The sequence below is a fragment of the Anomaloglossus baeobatrachus genome, chromosome 5 (assembly GCF_048569485.1).
Source record: "Anomaloglossus baeobatrachus isolate aAnoBae1 chromosome 5, aAnoBae1.hap1, whole genome shotgun sequence".
Lineage (NCBI taxonomy): Eukaryota > Metazoa > Chordata > Amphibia > Anura > Aromobatidae > Anomaloglossus > Anomaloglossus baeobatrachus.
In genome coordinates, this window is record NC_134357.1 from 426,346,842 (window position 1) to 426,367,358 (window position 20,517).

At 44.2% G+C, this 20,517-nt stretch overlaps 1 protein-coding gene across 1 annotated transcript in view; it reads left to right on the plus strand.

Moving 5' to 3' along the window:
- The window catches only part of LOC142311702 (thyrotropin-releasing hormone receptor-like), a 185,533-nt gene extending 173,344 nt beyond the window's left edge, over window positions 1-12,189 (plus strand). The window contains exon 3 of the mRNA XM_075350344.1: window positions 6,294-12,189. Coding sequence (XP_075206459.1) covers window positions 6,294-6,704 — 411 coding nt within the window. The 3' untranslated portion in view covers window positions 6,705-12,189. The remainder of the gene's footprint in view (window positions 1-6,293) is intronic.
- The last annotated feature ends 8,328 nt before the right edge of the window (window positions 12,190-20,517 follow it).

Genomic DNA, 20,517 nt, shown 5'->3' on the forward strand with positions numbered 1-20,517 from the left:
GGCTGCACTTCAATGTTCCAAATTTGGCATTGTAAATGTTAAGAATGTAGGAGGGTTCTTGAGGAAGAGCGTGATAGATTGTCAGTGAGTGTTGAGGCTGGTATTAGAGATGATTGGATCAAACTGCAGAGGATCAACTTTCCTGAAATTTGCTGGTCATTTGAAATTTAACTCTTTACAACTCGATTTGTGAGGATTAGAAAAAAAATAAATGCCTTGTGCCATTTTACACACTGCTTGTTGCTGAAGCATCAGAAATCAGGCTAATGATATTTTGAGCCACCACGCGGGCTACCCTTTCATGCCCTGTAGGCCAATCATCACATGGTTGTAGCATAAGTATCAGTGAGTCAGTATCAAAGATAAGGGCCGACTAAAGCCGGGTACACATATCCAGCTTTTCGCCGAATATGTGGCACTGGCAGCGCAACAAGCGCCGGTCACATGCTGTCATGTGACCGGAGCATGTGACCCGGAAGTTGCGGCGCTGCCACTGTACTGTATCATACTGTACTGGCGTGCGCCGCATCCGTCAAACCGGCTAAAAGCCAGATATGTGTACCCGGCCTAAGGAGCACCATTTTATGCTTGAACAGTGTGTGGGGAGAAGGTCAGAGCGCTCAGCTCATTTCATCTAGGGATTGAAAAAGGCGTAATCTGATTGTGGTGTACTATAGCAGTGCTGAAACACATTGAAAATAGGATGTGGTAGTCTGAGTCTGTGAATAATAATGCAAGGATTCAAGTAATAGGGATGTTCCTTAGCTGTATAGTCACTCGGTGTGGCTATGAAATCAACAGCGCATTTTTTTTTTATTCTTCACACACAGCAATCAAGTAGGACAATATTGTATCTTTCTCACACTCTTTCTTTTCCAAGCAATAAGTGGCTTTTCAGTACTGCGATTCACAGTAGGTTTTTTCATCGAACCCATCGAATTTGAATTTCAAAACATCCATTCATCTCTGATAGGAATTTTGGGATGGAAAATCAAGCTAAATCTAGAACGAAAACAGCGTATTATAAAAGGGAAACAACTACACATGCATACAGCGCATCAGGGCACAACATAATTATATTATACTGTATTTACATTTTTGGCTGAATTGAATACAGTGCCTATCCCAGAAAACCGTCTACTCACTAGTATCTTACATGTGGAGTTACTTGTAATGCCCATCACAGAGAGCTTTTCATGATACTCTATTTCTAACTTAGTTTTCCATCCTTGACACTACAGGCAGCCACCAAAAATGAAAAAAAGGAGAAACAGTGGTGTTTCTGTGCTTAAAAATACATATTTTATTATACTAAAATTGTTAAAAGTATGAGAATGCTTATAGACAATGGATACAGTATATAGACAGCCTAAAGAAATGCACACCAAGGGAGTATCACAGTTATATTGCAGAAAATGAATGCCAGCATTTTGATTTGCAGAAACAAAGATAATTGACACAATGGTTATAGTTTGAGCACTGCAGGCATCACTAATAGTGCATAGCAATCAAAAAGGTATAAATTATACCTGAGAAGGTGTGCAGATAAAAGGTTGCCCCCTACGCACGTTTCGCATGTTCAAATAGAGCCGCTTTCTCAGGGGAATGATGCGATGTAAACTGATAGGACCTTAAATCAAATTATCATGGTCACGTGCACGGAACACTATCCAATAAGATAGATATAACCACTACAGATATAGCACATGCACACTCAGCCACTAGCGCTCAGCAACCACCACTGCCAACGTCAGGATGCAAATGTGAATGCGCAGGAGCAATGACACGTCACCATGGCCCTCGTGATGTCCGCACACCACTAAGATGCCAGGGGGATGGGACGGGCAAAATGCAGAAATGACAATGCTGAATATTAATAACAGATCACATAAAAATATAAGATTAGAAGTTACAATGCTAAGATTCAAATATACAGACAATAATTGCAAGAAATATCTTATAAAATGCAATATTGTACAATAAAAATGGCATGAACATTTGATCTTGGTGTACACTTAAGGCCGCTTTACACGCTGTGATATCGGTACCGATATCGCTAGCGTGCGTTCCCGCCCCCATCGGTTGTGCGACACGGGCAAACCGCTGCCCGTGTCGCACAACATCGCCCAGACCTGTCACACTACTTACCTGCCTAGCGACGTCGCTGTGATTGGCGAACCACCTCCTTTCTAAGGGGGAGGTTCGTTCAGCATCACAGCGACGTCACAGCAGCGTCACTGAACCACCGCCCAATAGAAGCAGAGGGGCGGAGATGAGCGGGACGTAACATCCCGCCCACCTCCTTCCTTCCGCATTGTGGCTGGGAGACAGGTAAGGAGAGCTTCCTTGTTCCTGCGGTGTCACACGGAGCGATGTGTGCTGCCGCAGGAACGAGGAACAACTTCGTTACTGCTGCAGTAACGATATTTGAGAATGGACCCCCATGTCACCGATGAGCGATTTTGCACGTTCTTGCAACGATGCAAAATCGCTCATAGGTTTCACATGCAACGGCATCGCTAAAGCATCCACCGCTGCATCCAGTGACAGCGGGTAACCTCAGTGACAGCTCAGCTGATCGCGCGGCTGTCTTCAGTTGCTGTGTGGAGGTGACCGGAGCGGCTGTGTCTGCTGCAGCTCCGGTCACCTCCATGCAGCAGCGCTGGATGCGACGCTGGAGCATCCTGGATTCCGCCGGACATGGAGGGCTTTTTGGGGCTGATTAAAGTGGTTAACCAGGGTACATGTTTGTGTTTTTTATTCCTAATAAATGATTTTTTCAGGTGTGTGTGTTTATTTACTGTAATTTACAGATTAATCATGGAAGGTGTCTCATAGACGCTTAACATGATTAATCTAGGACTTATTGGCAGCTATGGGCTGCCAATAACTCCTTATTACCCCGATTTGCCAACGCACTAGGGCAAATCGGCAAGAGCCGGGTACAGTCCCAGAACTGTCGCATATAATGTATGCGGCAATTCTGGGCGGCTGTTGGCTGATATTGTTAGGCTGGGGGGCTCCCCATAACGTGGAGCTCCCCATCCTGAGAATACCAGCCTTCAGCCGTATGGCTTTATCTGGCTGGTTTTAAAATTGGGGGGGACCACACGCCGTTTTTTTTAATTATTTAATTATTTATTTCACTACACAGTATAGACACGCCCACCGGCTGCTGTGATTGGGTGCAGTGTGACACCTGTCACTCAGCGTGGGGGGCGTGTCTCACTGTAACCAATCATAGGCGCCGGTGGGCGGGGTAAGCAAGGAATACGAGATTGTTTAATGGGCGGCCGGCTTTCTCAAAACAGTAAAAGCCGCCGGAGCAGTGAGAAAGCCGTGCAGCGCCGGGGATCGGTGAGTATATGAGAGAGTATATGGGGAGATAAGGTATGCACACCAGTGACTATGTAAGGGGAATACATGGAATAGCAGAAACTGCTGTGTGAATACTGACTTGAAAAATCCAATAGCTATATGCAAGAGTGAAAATGTGAAAAATGGAATCTGCATTACTGCCATGAACATATGAATCAAGAGAAATTTAGCTACTGAATTGATCAATGCAATAGAGCCCCAACACTACGCCAAAGTATTTCTCTACGTTGGGGTCCCTAGCTTGTGTGTGTCCTCTCATGCAGTTAAAAAACTTACCGTGTATGGGAAGCTGAGACCCAGGCTATCTATGCGTATCATGTGGATTGGCAATAGGTGTGGTTGGGGAGGGTTCACAAACGAAAAACTACTAACAAATAAGGAATAACGTTTGGAACACCATTCTAAGTCTGAACTGGGTGCAAACACCTAAAAAAACATCACTATGGCGTAGTGTTGGGGCTCTATTGCATTGATCAATTCAGTAGCTAAATTGCTCTTGATTCATATGTTCATGGCAGTAATGCAGATTCCATTTTTCACATTTTCACTCTTGCATATAGCTATTGGATTTTTCAAGTCAGTATTCACACAGCAGTTTCTGCTATTCCATGTATTCCCCTTACATAGTCACTGGTGTGCATACCTTATCTCCCCATAGTGATGTTTTTTTAGGTTTTTGCACCCAGTTCAGACTTAGAATGGTGTTCCAAACGTTATTCCTTATTGTTAGTATATGAGAGAGGGCTGCTCAATTCAGTTACTCAGGAGTTTAGCGGTCACCGGTGAATCCTTCACAGGTGACCGCTAATCAGGGCGCGACACAGACAGAGCCGCAGCATGACAATGAAGTCGGGTGAAGTTCACCCGAGTTCATTCTGACAGTGCGGCTCTTTCTGTGTCTGCTGTCATCTGCCATTCAGCTCTGCTACATGGCTGTCTATGTCTGCTGTTAGCGATCATGTAGCAGAGCTGAAAGGCAGATGACATAGTAAAAACGCATCCCTACACATTACACACGCTTGTCAAGTCAATAAATAAAAAAAAAAAAAAGGTGCCCAATGCATACGTCACAGAACACATGATCTAAAGGATCACACACAAAATTGATCAATTTAACATAGACTACTAACGCACGTGTGACAGCAAATGAACGACCTACGTGCAATCTCATTCAATCGCATATGCGACCTGGGCGTGTCACATCGCATACGAGATCACACACCTAATTGTAAGGTGTAAAGCAGGCTTAACTGTCACTATATGAGTGGATGTAACCATCGATACCTAAGCTGCAATGCCCTGCACATGAGGTAAGAGACATGGCTATATCAGGAGAATTATTTTACATTTCTAATTGGAGGTATTTGCTGATATTATAACACCTATTACATATTGGGATAGGATCTTGGAGATGACAATAACCCTTTACGTTTTGGTGGAAAAGTGACAGCCAACACTTCTCCCTTGTAGCCTTGAACAATTTCACATTGTCACTTCGACCGCTTTAACAACTTCACTAAAACACTGGCAGGAACTTCAAAATCATAAAGATATTCCACAACGCATTCTTAGATGGTAGTGTCATATAGGAAATATGTTCTTTATTACAGGCATGTAGGACTCCAACATGTCTGGCAGTACTTCAAATATGTAGTTTGTCATCACTCATATTTGTCCATATTCTCATTGAGACCCACAATCACAAAAATGAGGGACAATTTCATAAAAAACAATTAAACTTGCCAGAATGTTTTCAAAGGAAATTTAAGAAATACCTCACTAGTATGGAGGGAGAATAAAGGACATTCATTCTGTGTGGATAGCTTCCATCCTGGTAGACCTCAGCTATCCTTGTTGTACATGGATGACCATTCATTTGAACAGCTGACACGCAACATTTTCCTGCAGCTCTTCAGTTTTCTGCGTCTCCCAAAAACAGATCCCACTGTTTTTAGCTGGTCGATACTGTTCCCATACCATGATAGGGTTTGTGTGATGCTAGACACTACGAGCAGTATGAATAGAAGGGTAGTCAGACAAGCCGGGATAATAGACCAGGAGGTAACGTATAAGATTCAGGGAGCAGACAGAGACATGGTCAGGAAGAGGTCCGAGGTCAGAAGCCGGGAGGTAACGTATAAGGTTCAGAGAGCACACAGACGTGGTCAGGAAGAGGTCCGAGGTCAGAAGCTGCGCGGTAACGTATAAGGTTCAGGGAGTAGACAGAGATGTAGTCAGGAAGAGGTCCGAGGTCAGAAGCCGGGAGCTAACGTATAAGGTTCACAGAGCAGACAGAGGCGTGGTTAGGAAGAGGTCTAAGGTCAGAAGCCAAGATCAGACCACTTACCCTAGACGTGAGCCAAGAGCATACTGAGCAATCAGGAAGTATGACTGGCAACGTTCAGACAGAGCAAGCCTAGTAAAAAAACAAAGCAATCACCATGAATGAGGCACATCTGTGAAGGCACCTCCCAAAACCAGTGTGGACCATAGCGCTGAAAGAAAACTTGTCAGCAAGTGCACAAGACACATAGCACAGAATTTCAAATGTAAAATGCAGCGCACAGTGGAGCCATGACAAAAGCATTCCATATACAAAATGCTCCGCACAGCGGAACCGTGACAGTTTGTCTCCGATTTCACAACTCTCCTTAAAGACAGCTAATCACACATATTCTATTCCCGTATATTCTTTTGACTTTAATAAAAAAGAATGACTATATTCTCACTTTTCTTCAAGGCAGTGTTTGAAGGGACATAAGCAACATATGGAGCGGTGTTGTGCTGTTTTTCAAACAGATGCAGTCATGTATTTCTAATCTTTGACAAACCTTATACTTTAATCTTGCTAATGTTAACAGTTTATGTCATATTCTGCCAGGTTTATTTACCACATTTATGTTTTTCTCTATCAGGTCACCAAGATGTTGGCAGTGGTAGTGATATTATTTGCCCTTCTCTGGATGCCCTATCGTACTCTGGTCGTGGTGAATTCCTTCATGGATCCTCCCTACCTCAATGTTTGGTTCCTTCTCTTCTGCAGAATGTGCATCTACCTTAACAGCGCCATTAACCCCATCATCTACAACCTAATGTCACAAAAATTTCGGGCAGCCTTCAAAAACCTGTGCAAATGTGAACCAAAGAGGACAGAAAAGGCTGCAAGGTACAACGTGCCCGTCTACTACAGCGCCATGAAGGACAGTTCCCATGACAGTCCTGACCATGACCTCACAGTCCAGGAGGACATCAATGGGTTTCCATCTAAAAAAGTCAATTTTCCCGAGAAGTGTATAGATACCACCACAACCTACAGCGTTGCATGATTTCTCTTGATTCATTGTCCACTGGAGTATTTTACTTTCATTTACAGAAATCTGTGTTGTACAAGCTGATGGACCAATTATTTACACAGTTGCCTCCCTATGTGGTCTAGACAAAGTTAATAAAGTGAATTCCAAGAAGCCTTTGATGATTAGTCATATTGTGGTATTATAAGTGGTGCAGACCTGGGATGTGATGCCTGATGTAGCCCAGAGGTCTTACCACATAAGAAAACATAATTTCTATAAAAGACATGTAACACTGAGGACCTATAACTTTTGCATTGGCCCAAGACCTTCAGGTTACAATGCTGTGATGGTAATTAGGTCTAAATTTCCTTTTATGTGTACCTAAGTAAAAGGGTTGTCCTCTACCTGAACCTACCCTTTTTGTAATTAAGTAGTCCTCCTCGTAAATTAAAAATAAGAGATACTCACCTCCCGCACTGACCATTCCGGTGATATTGACACCGGGTCTGCCAAGGTTTGTGTGGCACATGAACTCTGCAGTCAATCAGTTGCCACTAGTGGACACCTCTTTAAGGTTATGGATTGGGGTTAAACCCAAGGTTAATCTTACTTATAATCAAAATGACCCAGATGACGTGCTGGTCCCAAATGTATGAGACCCACAATAAGGTTGCTGGCACCGTGTATAGCCGATGCTCCCCTTGTACTTGAAATAATAATATGTAAATACTGTAGCCACTAATCTGGAATAAGTGCCAAATTCCCTAGAAATAAAATCAGGTATTTAGTGTATTTTACAGGATTATTCTTATTATTTATTATTATAGCGCCATTTATTCCATGGCACTTTACATGTGAAAGGGGTATACAAAATAGGGACAAGTACAATAATCATAAACAATACAAGGCACAGACAGGTACAGGAGGAGAGAGGTCCCTGCCCACGAGGGCTCACAGTCTACAAGATGACTATTACTATATGGAACACTAAATAACTAAACATAGAAAACAACCCCCCCCCCAAAGAAAAATATACCAGCACATCTTCCCTTAATCTCTTCCATTTCTTTATTTCTATTTTGCCCTACAGTTAAATCTGAGGGATGTAAGAGAAATGTTTAGGAAATCTTTTCATGGTTTCAGCCTTGTCACCTTTCCCATTCTCCATTATCTTTCACGATTCTATATTAGACAACTGTCTGCAGCAGGAGCCTCCCCCCTCTGCCCTGTCTGCAGTAGGACAAAATATTATTAATCACTGCCTCTTGGCTAAAGGGGCACGGCTTCAATCGACGATTAACCAAAAATGGAAAACATAAGCAAAACATTAACCCTTTGTTCTCTGCACGAGTTCTACAAGGCTGACTGATAAATGAAACCCTTCAGAATAACAAAAAGTGAGGATAGCCATGTCTTGTTTAATTTAATGATTCTAGGTTCAGCGTTCCTTTTAAGTGTTTACAGCTTTTACTAGACACATGTAGCAGAGCTGAGGTTATTTATTTTGTAAATCATGCAATTAATTGTAGATTGGGCAAATACATATAAAAAAGGGCCTAGGCAAAAAAGTAACGGCGGCAGGGGTCTTACTATAAAAAGTCCCTAAAGTCAGTTGTTCTGGTCAGGGAATGCTGCCACCAGGTGTTATCTCCCCACTCTACTATACCTGGCAAAGTCATCACTCACCATGAGAAATCTGATTAGTAATGTTTGAGGAAACGGGGAGGAGGAGGTGTGATACCGTAGCTAGGCTTTCTTTTACCTGGGGCAAAGATTTAGTTTGCCTCTTGTAATCCTGTGTCTACATACAAGTGTCTCTAAAAATTAAAAAAAAAAGTGCAAAGGAAAACTGGAAATGTCCGTAGCAACCAATCAGATTTCCATAGCAACCATTCATAGCTGGAACTTGATTGCTTTGGGCATCGTCTTCATTTTTTCTTTGATTTGATAAATCAGCATCACAATCTTCTCCCTATCGCCCTCACTGTATAGAGCACCATTATTTATTACATATACGTGAGCGCCACATAGACAGTGAAATGCATTGTGGGTATTTTGACTGATCCTTATTTGGATCCAATCATTGTTATTGTTTTGTAAATGAATTGTAAATAAAGTTTCGGAAACTTGTAAAAAAGGATATAAAAATATACTGTAACTATGATATTCTGTTTGTACATGGAGTGATGTATATTATATGTCAAATTGTCAATCTATTATTTGCTATGATGCGATGGGTTAAAATGTTGATGTTTAACCACCAGCCCCCTTGTAATTTACCTTCTGTCTAGACCTATCAAATGATCATGGAATCAGTTATATCTCAGTATGTTTATTGATCTCTTACACGGCAAAATTTATATGGACTGCACCACGGGATTTAATCCTTGCCAGCCGAGTTGATGAGACATAGTAATGCTGATCATAGTCATGAGAATTCTCTTCACCAATCTCAACATTGTCACTTACACCTGATGACGATCTCTTTTCTACTAGAGCCAACAGCACATAGACAAGGTTGTTGCTGAGGATACTAAAGAAGTTTCTTTTTGGTAACTAAGGAGCAAGTGGTAGCTTTGTTGAAGAACAAGTGATGATAAATGATCAATCTGGCTGGTGTCTACTCTGTATGGTCCATGGATGATGTCTACTCTGGATTGCGACTATTCAAGGTCATGCCAATTCTTGTGTTTACTATGTATGATGGCTACTCTGGTCGGTGTTTTCGGTGAATATTGTACATTTTGGATAGTGTCTACTCGGGATGGTGTGTCTATTCTGGGACATGTCTAATTTGATTGATGTCTGCTTTGGAGATTGTATAATTTAGGTGGTGTCTACTGTGGATGGTTGTACTTTAGATGCCACCTATGCTACTTAATGTCATCTGAATGGAATCTTCTATGGTTGATGTCTTCTGCGGGTAGTTTCTGTGTTGGATAATATTTTTTCTGGGAAGTTTCTACTCTGGATGATGTCTAGTCTGAAAGGTGTCTACTCTAGATAGTGTCTATTTTGGATGGTGTATACCCATGATAATGTATATAGTGAATGGTAGTTACACTGGGTAGTGATTTCTCTGGTGTGATGTCTAATCTGGTTTGTGCCAACTCCAAATTTTGGATGGTGTCTACTCTGGGTAGTGGATACTCTGGGTCGCGGCTATTCTGAATAATCAGGGTTTTTTTTTACTATTCTGAAAGGCTCTTTCTTGGATGGTGCCTACTTTGGGTAATGTCATTACCGAATGATGTCTACTCTAAGTGGCTTCTTCTCTGGATTTTATCTTCTCTGAGCTGTGTCCACTCTGGGTGATGTCTATTCTCAATGGCACTATACTAAGTAGTCTATTCTGCATGGTGTCTACTGTAGAAAATATGCTTCTAGATAGTATCAACTCTAAGCAGTGTCTGTGTGTTGCCTATTCTAAATGCTGTCTTCTCTCGGTAGTGCCTTCTCCAGATAGCATCTATTCTGGGTAGTGTCTACTTTTTATGGAGCCTACACTGTATAATGTATATTGTGGGTGATGTCCACTCTGGATAATACAGTCATGGCAGAAAGTGTTGGCACCCTTGAAAGTCTTCCAGAAAATTAGGTATTTCTTCCAGAAAAATTACTGCAGTTACACATGTTTTGTTATACACGTTTTATTCTTTTGTGTGTATTGTAACAACACAGAAAACTGAGCTAAAAAGGCAAATTGGACATAATTTCTCACAAAACTCCAAAAATGGGCAGGACAAAATTGTTGGCACCCTCAGCTTACTATTTGGTTGCACACCCTTTAAAATAAATAACTGCAATCAATAACTTCAACAAGAACACTACTTATCTGGGAATGTGGACCATTTTTCTTTTGCAGAGTGCTCTATTCTCTCATATTTGAAGGGTGACTTCTCCCAGCAGCAATTTTAAGATTTCTCCACAGGTGTTCATTGGAATTTAGATCCATACTCATTGCTGCCACTTCAGAACTCTCCAGCACTTTATTTCCATCCATTTCTGGGTGCATCTTGAAATATATCTGAGATCATTGTCCTGCTGGAAGACTCATGACCTAGGAGGACGCAAACCCAGCTTTCTGACACTGGGCACTACATTGTAACCCCAAATCATTTGGTAATCCTCAGATTTCATAATGCCTTGCACAAAGTCAAGGCACCCAATGGCAGAGGCAGCAAAACAACCCCAAAACATATTTTAACCTCCACCATATTTGACTTTGTTCTTATCTTTGTAGGTCTCAGTTCATTTTTGGTAAATAGTAGAATGAGGGGATTTACCAAAAAGCTCTATTTTGGACTCATCTGTCAACAAGACGCTTATGCAGAAGGATTTTGGCTTACTTGGATACATTTTGACAAGCAACAGTCTAGCTTTTTTATTCCTGTGTCAGCAGTGGGGGAGTCCTCCTGGTCTCCACCACAGCATTTCATTTCAATCAAATGTGAATGGATAGTTTGCGCGACCACAAATGTACCTTGAGCCTGTAGGACAGCTTCAGTGTCTTTGGAACTTGATTGGGGCTGCTTATCCATCATCCAGACTATCCTGCATTGCAACCTTTCATCAGTTTTTCTCTGCCATCCAAGTCCAGAGAGAATAGCTACACTGTTATGGGTTGTAAACTTCTTGATTACGTAGTGCACTGTGGACAAAGGAACATCAAGATCTGTAGCGATGGACTTAAAGTCTTGAGATTGTTGATATTTTTCAACAATTTTGGTTCTCGAGTCCTCAGACAGTTCTCTTCTCTTTTATCTGTTCTCAGTGCTTAGTGTAGAACACGCAGACACACAATGCAAAGATTGAGACAACTTCTCAGCTTTTTATCCGGTTTCAGGTGTGATTTTCACATTACCCACACCTGTTGCTTGCCATGGGTGAGTTTCAGCGAGCATAACATGCGTGAAACAAAGTTGTTTACCCACAATTTTGGAAAGGAGGCAACCATTTTGTCTGGTTCATTTTGGGGGTTTTGTGTGAAATTATATCCAATTTTGTTTTTTTTGTGTTGTTCCAATACACACAAAGGAAATGAAGATTTGTATAACAAAGCATGTATAATTGCAATCATTTTCTTGGAGAAATAATTCTGGAACAATTTCAAGGGTACCAAGACTTTTTGACATGACTGTATTTACGTGGGGCGGGGTCTACTCTGGGTGGTATGTATTCTGGAAGGTATGTACACTGGATGGTGTTTTCTCTAGATGCTACTACCACTTGGTGGTGTTTTCTTTGGGTAATGTGTACTCTGGATGGTATTTACTTTGGATGGTATTAACCCTGGGTGGCATGTTCTCTGGACCATGTTTGTTCTGGGTGGTGTTTCCCCTGGGTCGTATTTACTCTGTTAATTTTTTAACATAACTATTGGTTAAAAAACCTTTTTGTATAAAATTATTATGCTTTGTTACACTTTGTGTGACCTAATGGAATGCATAAAAATGTACAAATACAATAATCAAGTCTATTATTTATATCAAATAATATTGGAACTTTGTAAATAAAGAGGAGATAGAAGTTATGTGAATGTGTCATATGTGGACAAAGACAACTGAACTGTACAGAACCGATGTTCTCTAGTAATCACTAACCTCAAGTAATGACTAGCCCAAATGTACAATAAATAGGAAGAGAGTGAAAGTTGACAACAAAATGCTTACAATCTAAGATTTCTACTAAAACAGACTGAACAGCAGCACAATATGACTGCCAATCGGTAAACTTTTACCAATAGGCGGTTGTTTAAAGAGAACCAATCATCAGGATTTTGTGATGTACACTAAAGGCAGTGCCATACAGACAGTAAGATGCTGAATCCCGGCATACCTGTTGTAGAAAGATCAGATGCTTGGTTGCAGAAATATCTTTAATCAAAGTTGCAGAAATGTCCTGCACTTTTATTGATGGGGGCAATGGGGACGGGTCCTCACTGTAAAGTCCTCCTTCGGCGTCCTCCTGACTTGCCCCTTCTTTATTTGAATATCGTACCGCCATTGCTGTTGTTGGTGGCGCAAGCGCATTGCCACAGTTATTCTATCTTCATTAAAATGGCGCCGGAGTCCGTGCATGCCTTTAGTTCATATCACAAAATCCTGGTGGTTGGTTCTCTTTAAATGCCTGTTTGCACAGGCGGATCAAAGTAATGTGCACTGAGCCATTTATACTAGATCTCTCGCTGCACATAGGCTGCTATTGTTCTTGGCAGTGCGGGTCTGGTTTACACAGAACAATGCACTGCCAAGAACAATTATTTTTTATATTTCGAGATTATTATTTTAGCCTGTGAATGAGAGTTTTGTTCGATTATCGAGTGACTGGCAGCCAGTTTACAGCCTGTTTACACTGAAAAAAATTATATATGCGTCAAAAGGCAAGAAAAAGCCAGCTCACTGCATTGATGAAATCTGGGAATGAACTACTAAATACCCAGGCCAGGGCTGAAAAACTCCACACTATGAAAAGAAGAAATTAAGCGGAAGTCTCAAGCAAAGCATGTTTTATGTCGAAAATGCAGATATACAAATGGCCATTTATATATGCTAAATATCTCATTTTTCTTAGATTTTCCTTAGCAGTAATGCAGGTCCATGTTCACACATTCATGGTTTCCATACTTTAGCATTATCAGAGTGCAAACTGTCTTTTTTTGTATTTTATGTCATGTTCAGTTATACACCTGTTTACACCTCAGTTTGGGGAGTGCAGTTAGTCTTTTTGTCTATATTATGTCGAAAATGCGTCGGATTACTCTAGTCAATTAGGGGTCTGTTGGTGCCAGTATCCATGCGGCTTAATTTTGAAGTTTCTCAATAAAGAAGGATTTTAATCATCCTTACCGGGGACTTCCGCTGGATTTCTTCTTTTCATTGTGTGAAAAAAATTATGAAACAAGTATTTTAACAATGCTCGTTCAAAATGATCTTCCAGTATAAATGCCCCTGTAAGTGATAAGAAAGAAAAAAATGATAGAAGTATGATATGAGGGTCTGTGAGGAACATTATATGAGAGGCTATAAGGGACATATATGAAGGGCTGTGGAGGACATTATATGCAGGGCTGTGGGGGCCTATATATGAGGGGTTGTGAGAAACAGTATATGAGGGGTTGTGAGGGACATTATATGAAGGGCTGTGGGTAACATTACATGAGGGACATTATATGAGGGGCTGTAGGGGGCATTATAAAAGTGACTGTGAGAGACACTATTTGAGGTCCTTAGGGGGCATTATAAGAGGGACTCTGAGGGACATTATATGAGGGACTGTTAGTGACATTATATGAGGGGCAGTGAGGGGGATTATAAGAGGGACTGTGAGGGTCATTATATAAAGGGCTGTTGGGGACATTATATGAGGGCCTGGGAAGGGCATTATATATGGGGCTGTAGCAAGCATTATATGAGGGGCTGTAGCGGGCATTTTATGAGGGGCTGTGGAGAGCATTATATGTGGGGCTATGAGAGAATTATATGAGGTCTGTGAGAGACATTATATGAGGGGCTGTGACAGACATTATATGAGAGGCTGTGAGGAACACTTTATGAGGTGCTGTGAGGGACATTATATGAAGGGCTGTGAGGGACATTATATGAGGGGCTGTGAGAGACATTATATGAGGGGCTGTAAGGGACATTATATGAGAGACTGTGGGAGGCATATGAGAGGCTGTGTGGACATTACATGAGTGGCAGTGGTGGACATTATATGGGGGGCTTTTGGGGGAGCATTATAAAAGGGGCTGTAAGATAATTATATTAGAGTCTGTGAGAGACATTATATGAAGGGCTGTGAAGGACATTATATAAGGGGCTGTGAAGGACATTATATGAGGGGCTGTGAGGGACATTATGTGCCGCCCCGTGCTCTGCAGCCGAACCGCTCGGGTCGGACCTTCAGTGAGTGGCTCGAGGGTCTCCGGACCCGGGGGAGGTCCTGCGGTCACTCCGATCAAAAAGGGCTTGGTGGTTTGGGGACGTAGGTGTACGGCCGGAGCCGTGTTTAAGTTCGTGACGCCACCCACGGGTTGTGGTGAAGGTGGACACCACCGCTGCAGTTACGGGGCACCCGGGGGAGATGTTGCGCAGCAAGTTGTTAACCCCTCTGTGGGTAGGGATGGTGGCCCCGGGACCCGTTGGGGGGGAGTTTGGGCGGTGCAGGGAGATGGGCAGCCAGAGGGCACTGATGTACTCACTATTAGTAAACACACGAGTCTCTGGTAAACCAAGGCGATGGTGGTTGGTGCCCGCAGCCGGCTGCTGTCTGGTCCCCCACCCAGTTGGTGGTCTCCGTCACCTGCGCTTGCAACTACAGGAGTCCGCTCCCCGGCTTGTGGTCGCCCAAGGAGCCCTTTGCCCTCAGTCGCTGGCCCGTGGGATCTCTCTGCCGTGGCGGTGGCTTTCTATCCCCCTCGTTGGGCTGTTGCCTTCAGTCGGGACTTTGGGTGGGACAGGACCTATAGTCCTGGCCACAATCAGTTAAATAGCTAGCCCCCAGTAGCTTCTGGACCTAGCTACAGGGTCTGAGTACCCCCCTTTGTGCTTCGGTTTCCGAGTCGGTTTCCCGGGTCGGTACCGGTGGGCCACTACCCTGTCCCGGTCCACCACGGTTCCACCGAGCTGTCTTCTCGGCTCCTGCAGACAGAGGCCTCCGTATGCCTCCTAGCCAGAGGTGCCCGGGCTGCTACCCTGGCACCTGTCAGTCTACTACAGGCCAGTCACACAGGCCTGACCGTCTCCACTGAACTTTCAAACTGATCTACTGTCTTTTCCTGCCTCAGGCCATCCGAACTCCTCGGTGGGCGTGTCCAACTGCCTGGTTCCGCCCCCTGGTGTGTCCATCAAGCACTGAGGGGGGTGACTAGGGTTTTAAATGTTTGGCTGCTGTCACCTTGTTAGGGGACTGGTGTAATGCGGGGCCCTATTTGTGACTACCTGGCTGGCCAGGGCGTCACACATTATATGAAGGGCTGTGAGAGACATTATATGGGGGGCTGTGGGAGACATATGAGAGGCTGTGTTGATATTACATGAGGGGCAGTGGTGGACATTATATGAGGGACTTTCGGGGACATTATATGAAGGGCTGTGGGGGACATTATGAGGGGCTGTGAAGCTGCTGAGGGAGACATTTCATAAAGGGCACTGATGGACATTAAATGAGGGGCTGGGAGGGACATTTTAAGAGGGACTGTGAGGAACATTATATGAGAGGCTGTAAGAGAATTATATTAGGGTCTGTGAGAGACATTATATGAGGGGCTGTGAAGGACATTATATAAGGGGCTGTGAAGGACATTATATGAGGGGCTGTGAGGAACACTATATGAGGTGCTGTGAAGGACATTATATGAAGGGTTGTGAGAGACATATGAGAGGTTGTGGGAGACATATGAGAGGCTGTGTTGATATTACATGAGGGGCAGTGGTGGACATTATACGAGGGGCTTTCGGGGACATTAAATGATGGACTATGGCAGACATTAAATGAAGGGCAGTGAGAGATAATATATAATGAGCTGTGGGGGACATATATAAGGGGCTGTGGGGGACATTTCATAAGCTGCTGAGGGGGACATTTCATAAAGGGCGCTGAGGGACATTAAATGAGGGGCTGGGAGGGACATTTTAAGAGGGACTGTGAGGAAAATTATATGAGAGTCTGTAGGGACATTACATGAGAGGCAGTGGTGGATAGTATTTGCTTTTGTGACGCCCTGGACTAGTCAGGTCGTCCCAGGTAGTCCCATGCACACACACCCCCTCCCCTTAGAGAGGTGACAGCAGCCAACCTACAAACCCTTGTCACCACCCTCCAGGTTTGATGTCCACACACCAGGGGGCGGAGCCAGGTGGTTGGCTCTGCCCACCGAGGAGTTCACAGGCCTGGAGGCGGGAAAAACAGAGTTCTTAGTAGATTAGCTTTGACATTGGAGGAGAGAAGTCAAGTTCAAGGGCAGACCTGTGACCAGGCCTGCCAACAGTCTACTCAGGTGGCTACATTGGAGCCCAGTCCCCTCTGGCAAGGAGGCAGACCATGGTGGCCGCCTGCAGGAGCTGGGATTACAGCTGGTGGAACCGTAGGGACCGGGGTCGGGCGGTGGCCCGCCGGTACCGAACCGGGGAGACGATTGGAAACCAGAGCACCAGGAGGGGTACTCAGACCCAGTACGAGGCCCAGAAACCACTAGGCTAAGTCGAATCAACTGATTGAGGACTGGACTTAAGGACCTTTCCCACACAAGACCCGACTAAAGACAACAGCCCAACCATTAGGGTAAAGCCACCGCTAAGGCATAGAAACCCAAGGGGCCAGCGTCTGCAGCCAAATAGGGCTCTCCCGATACACAGCAAGCCGGGGAGTGGACTACCGTTGCTTAGGCATAGGAGTCATAACATTCACATTAAAGAGGTGCAGAAGAAAGGCGGAAACCACCCAACCTGTTAAGTGGAAGCTGCAGCCGGCTGCGGGCACCGTTCATCATCCCGTTTGGTTTACCAGAGACTTCGGTGTGTTGTATCATAGTGAGTACACCAGTGCCTTCGGGCCGCGCGCCGCACCAGCACCCAGCACGCACCCATCCCCTCACCTCAGCACCTCCCTCTGGCCCCCTGGACCATCACCCCCCTACCCACGGAGGCCTAGTCAACGGCAGCGGTGGTGTCCATCTATTCACTACAATCCGTGGGTGGCGTCACGAACTTAAATCCCCTACAAACCACCGCGGCCCCGGCCGTGGAACTCCCCACCGAAGTCCCTGCGTGTAGCGCCAACCCCCTTTCAGAGCGACGTGACCCCCCGGGGTCCGTGGAAGAGCTCAAGACACCCACCGTACGAGCACGGATCCGAATGGCTCGGCAGCCGGCCGAGCCCGCGGGACGGTACACTTTCTCAACTAAGACAATTATGGGAAACTCAAAGTGACTGTATTGCATATATACAACCAATTCCACTGCATGAATATATATATATATATATATATATATATATATATACCTCGGTATAGTCACTGCCAAGCTCCTCAATAACTCAAGGAAAACTGCTAGCTACCACCACCAATTGTTTTCCAGGCTGATTGGACACTCAATAAAGGTAGAGTATGGCTTCAGTGATGCGGTAATAGAGCAAAAGGAACAAACCTATTAAATTTGATATATTTAATCTGAAAAATAGGCAGTGTTTTTAAAATACACGAAAGATGTTAAAAAGGGGACAAAACAATACAGTATATATATATATATACAATTACATAAAATACAAAAGGAAATCAACATAAAAATTACTAAACCTGCATCATGGAAATGGCTCAAATTTAAGGAGGGAAGAACTCCAATTAGACATGAAACAATACTACAAAGCAATGTATTTTCCTGGCATTGAACAAGGTGTCAATTTAAACCTGTATTTATTGTAGAACAGTCACTCCCACATACCTTTTCTCTGGTGACTCATACCAGGGCTGGTAGTGGGATGTGGCTTCAGTCTCTAGAAAATGATAAGATCCCCAAATTTTACGAGATCTTTGAACCTAGAGGTCCCAAGCGGAAAATATTGTGGTCATGTTACTTATCACAATTTTACTTTTCTATATAGATGAAACATAGCAATCCAATATTTACTGTATGACAAACATATTAAAGAAGTTGTCCAGTTACCAAAACTGATTTTTTTTTCTGATAAATCTTGCTAATATGTGCCCCTCAACACATCTATTATGTTTTCTCAGCCAAATTAGGTTTTATTGTGCACTAGCAGCACATGCTCATTGCTGGCTCCAGCTCTGATGGGGTTAATCTCTCCTCTGACTTCCTGTGTTCAGTTCCTACAAGTTCCAGAATTCTTTGTGGCTCTAGGGCGGTGTCTGGCTTATCTAACACACCCATTGTGTCTAATACACCCACTCTGCTCCCACCCAAAGTCTCCTCCCTGCCTCTTCCCTGTGTGGATGAGAGAAATCACACAGAGACATCCGAAGCTGCCAGCTCTGCACACAACCAGGGGAAGAAAGTGTGCGTGAGTGTGTGTGTTTGTGAGTGTTTGTGTGTGAGTGTATATAATGTGTGTATAATGTGAGTGTGAGTGTGTACACAGAAATTATGATTATTAGCCGGCGCAACATGTGAAAAAAATAATTGGGGAAAAAAAATTGACGGGGTGATGAGATTGCTTTTTTCCCTCTTGCCTAGTCTGTGTGTCGTCCGTATCATCCGCAAACCGCATATGACCGGATCCTGTGGATTAAATGTGCAGCGCATGCAACCGTTATTTTACCGGATCCTTCTGCAGCGGGACACAGAATTTATCGGCCGGCGCTGGAGTCAGCTGACTCCTGATCTCACAGCCTGCACACGCTGCAATGGCTGCAGGTGGGCTCATTCACATGACCATTCCGTTTGTCCTGGTCAGTTCCTGTTTTTTTGCGGCCCCACAGACAGGACCATCTTTTCAATGTCTTTTGTGTAGGATCGGATGGCACGCGGTAGCACTTCCATGTGCATCCGATCCTACAAAAAAATCACAACGGATGCCGTATGTCCGCTCTGTTATTATGGAACATGTCCTATTCTGTTCCGTAATAATGAACCGTGACTCAATACAAGTCAATGGGTCCGCAAAATTCCCGGAAGCAACACGGAAGCACTTCCATGTGACTTCCGTTGGGTGCCCGTGCAGTCAGTGTCCCGCTCCAGCCCCAGCCCCGCGTCTGCCCGCTCAGCAGTGTCAGCAGCGGCCCGCACTGCAGTGTCAGCAGCTGCGGGGATGACAAGCACTACCGTCAGGAGGTTAGTAAGTTCATTACATACGGTGATGAAGTCCTGCCCTCCTGACGTCAGCGGTCGTCACTGCCTTCTATGCCCGCCGCTTGACACATCACCTCTGACTGTCGACCCGAGACTGTGACTAGTGGTAACGTCACGGGCCGCTCGCGATACTTTGTTTGTGAAGGCGGCGGTCATTGAACTCGGTGACAGCGCTGCTGTCAGGAGTTCAGCGATCATCGCAGGTAATATACCTCGCTAACCTCCTGATAGCAGCACTCGTCATGCCCTGCAGTGACCTGGGCTGACCTATTGATGTTAGCTCAGGTCACTGCACGGCTCTCCCAGCAAATAGGGAACATTCTGTTCTTCATTGACTGGGACATTGACTATGGTATGGATCATCGTGGGACCCCCTTGTATTACACCAGACCTGGTTTTGTTTTTCTTTCTAATAAATTGGTGAAAGAGGGAATGTGTTGGGGAGTGTTTTTTCAAATAAAAATGTGTTTGTTGTCTATTTTTTTTTTTATTATTACTGCCTGGGTATGTGATGTCGGGTATCTGATACACGCCTGACATCACTAACTCCAGGGCTTGATGCCAGGTGACATTACACATCTGGTATTAACCCCATATATTACCCCGTTTGCCACCGCACCAGGGCAACGGGATGAGCTGGCGCGAAGCACCAGGACTGGCACATCTAATGGATGCGCTACTTCTGGGGCGGCTGTGGCCTGCTATTTTTAGGCTGGGGAGTGTCCAATAACGGTGAACCTCCCTAGTCTGAGAATACCAGACCACAGCTGTCCGCTTTACCTTGGCTGGTGATCCAATTTCGGGGGACCCAGTGTTTTTTGTTTTAAATTATTTAGTTAATTTAAAATAACAGTGTGGGGGGGCCTCTGTTTTGGATTACCAGCCAAGGTGAAGCTGCCAGCTGTGGTTTGCAGGCTGCAGCTGTTTGCTTTACCCTAGCTGGCTACAAAAGATAGGGGGACCGCATGTCATTTTTTTTTATTTATTTATTTTTTGGCTAAATACAAGACTAAGCACCTTAGTGCCACATGACAGTC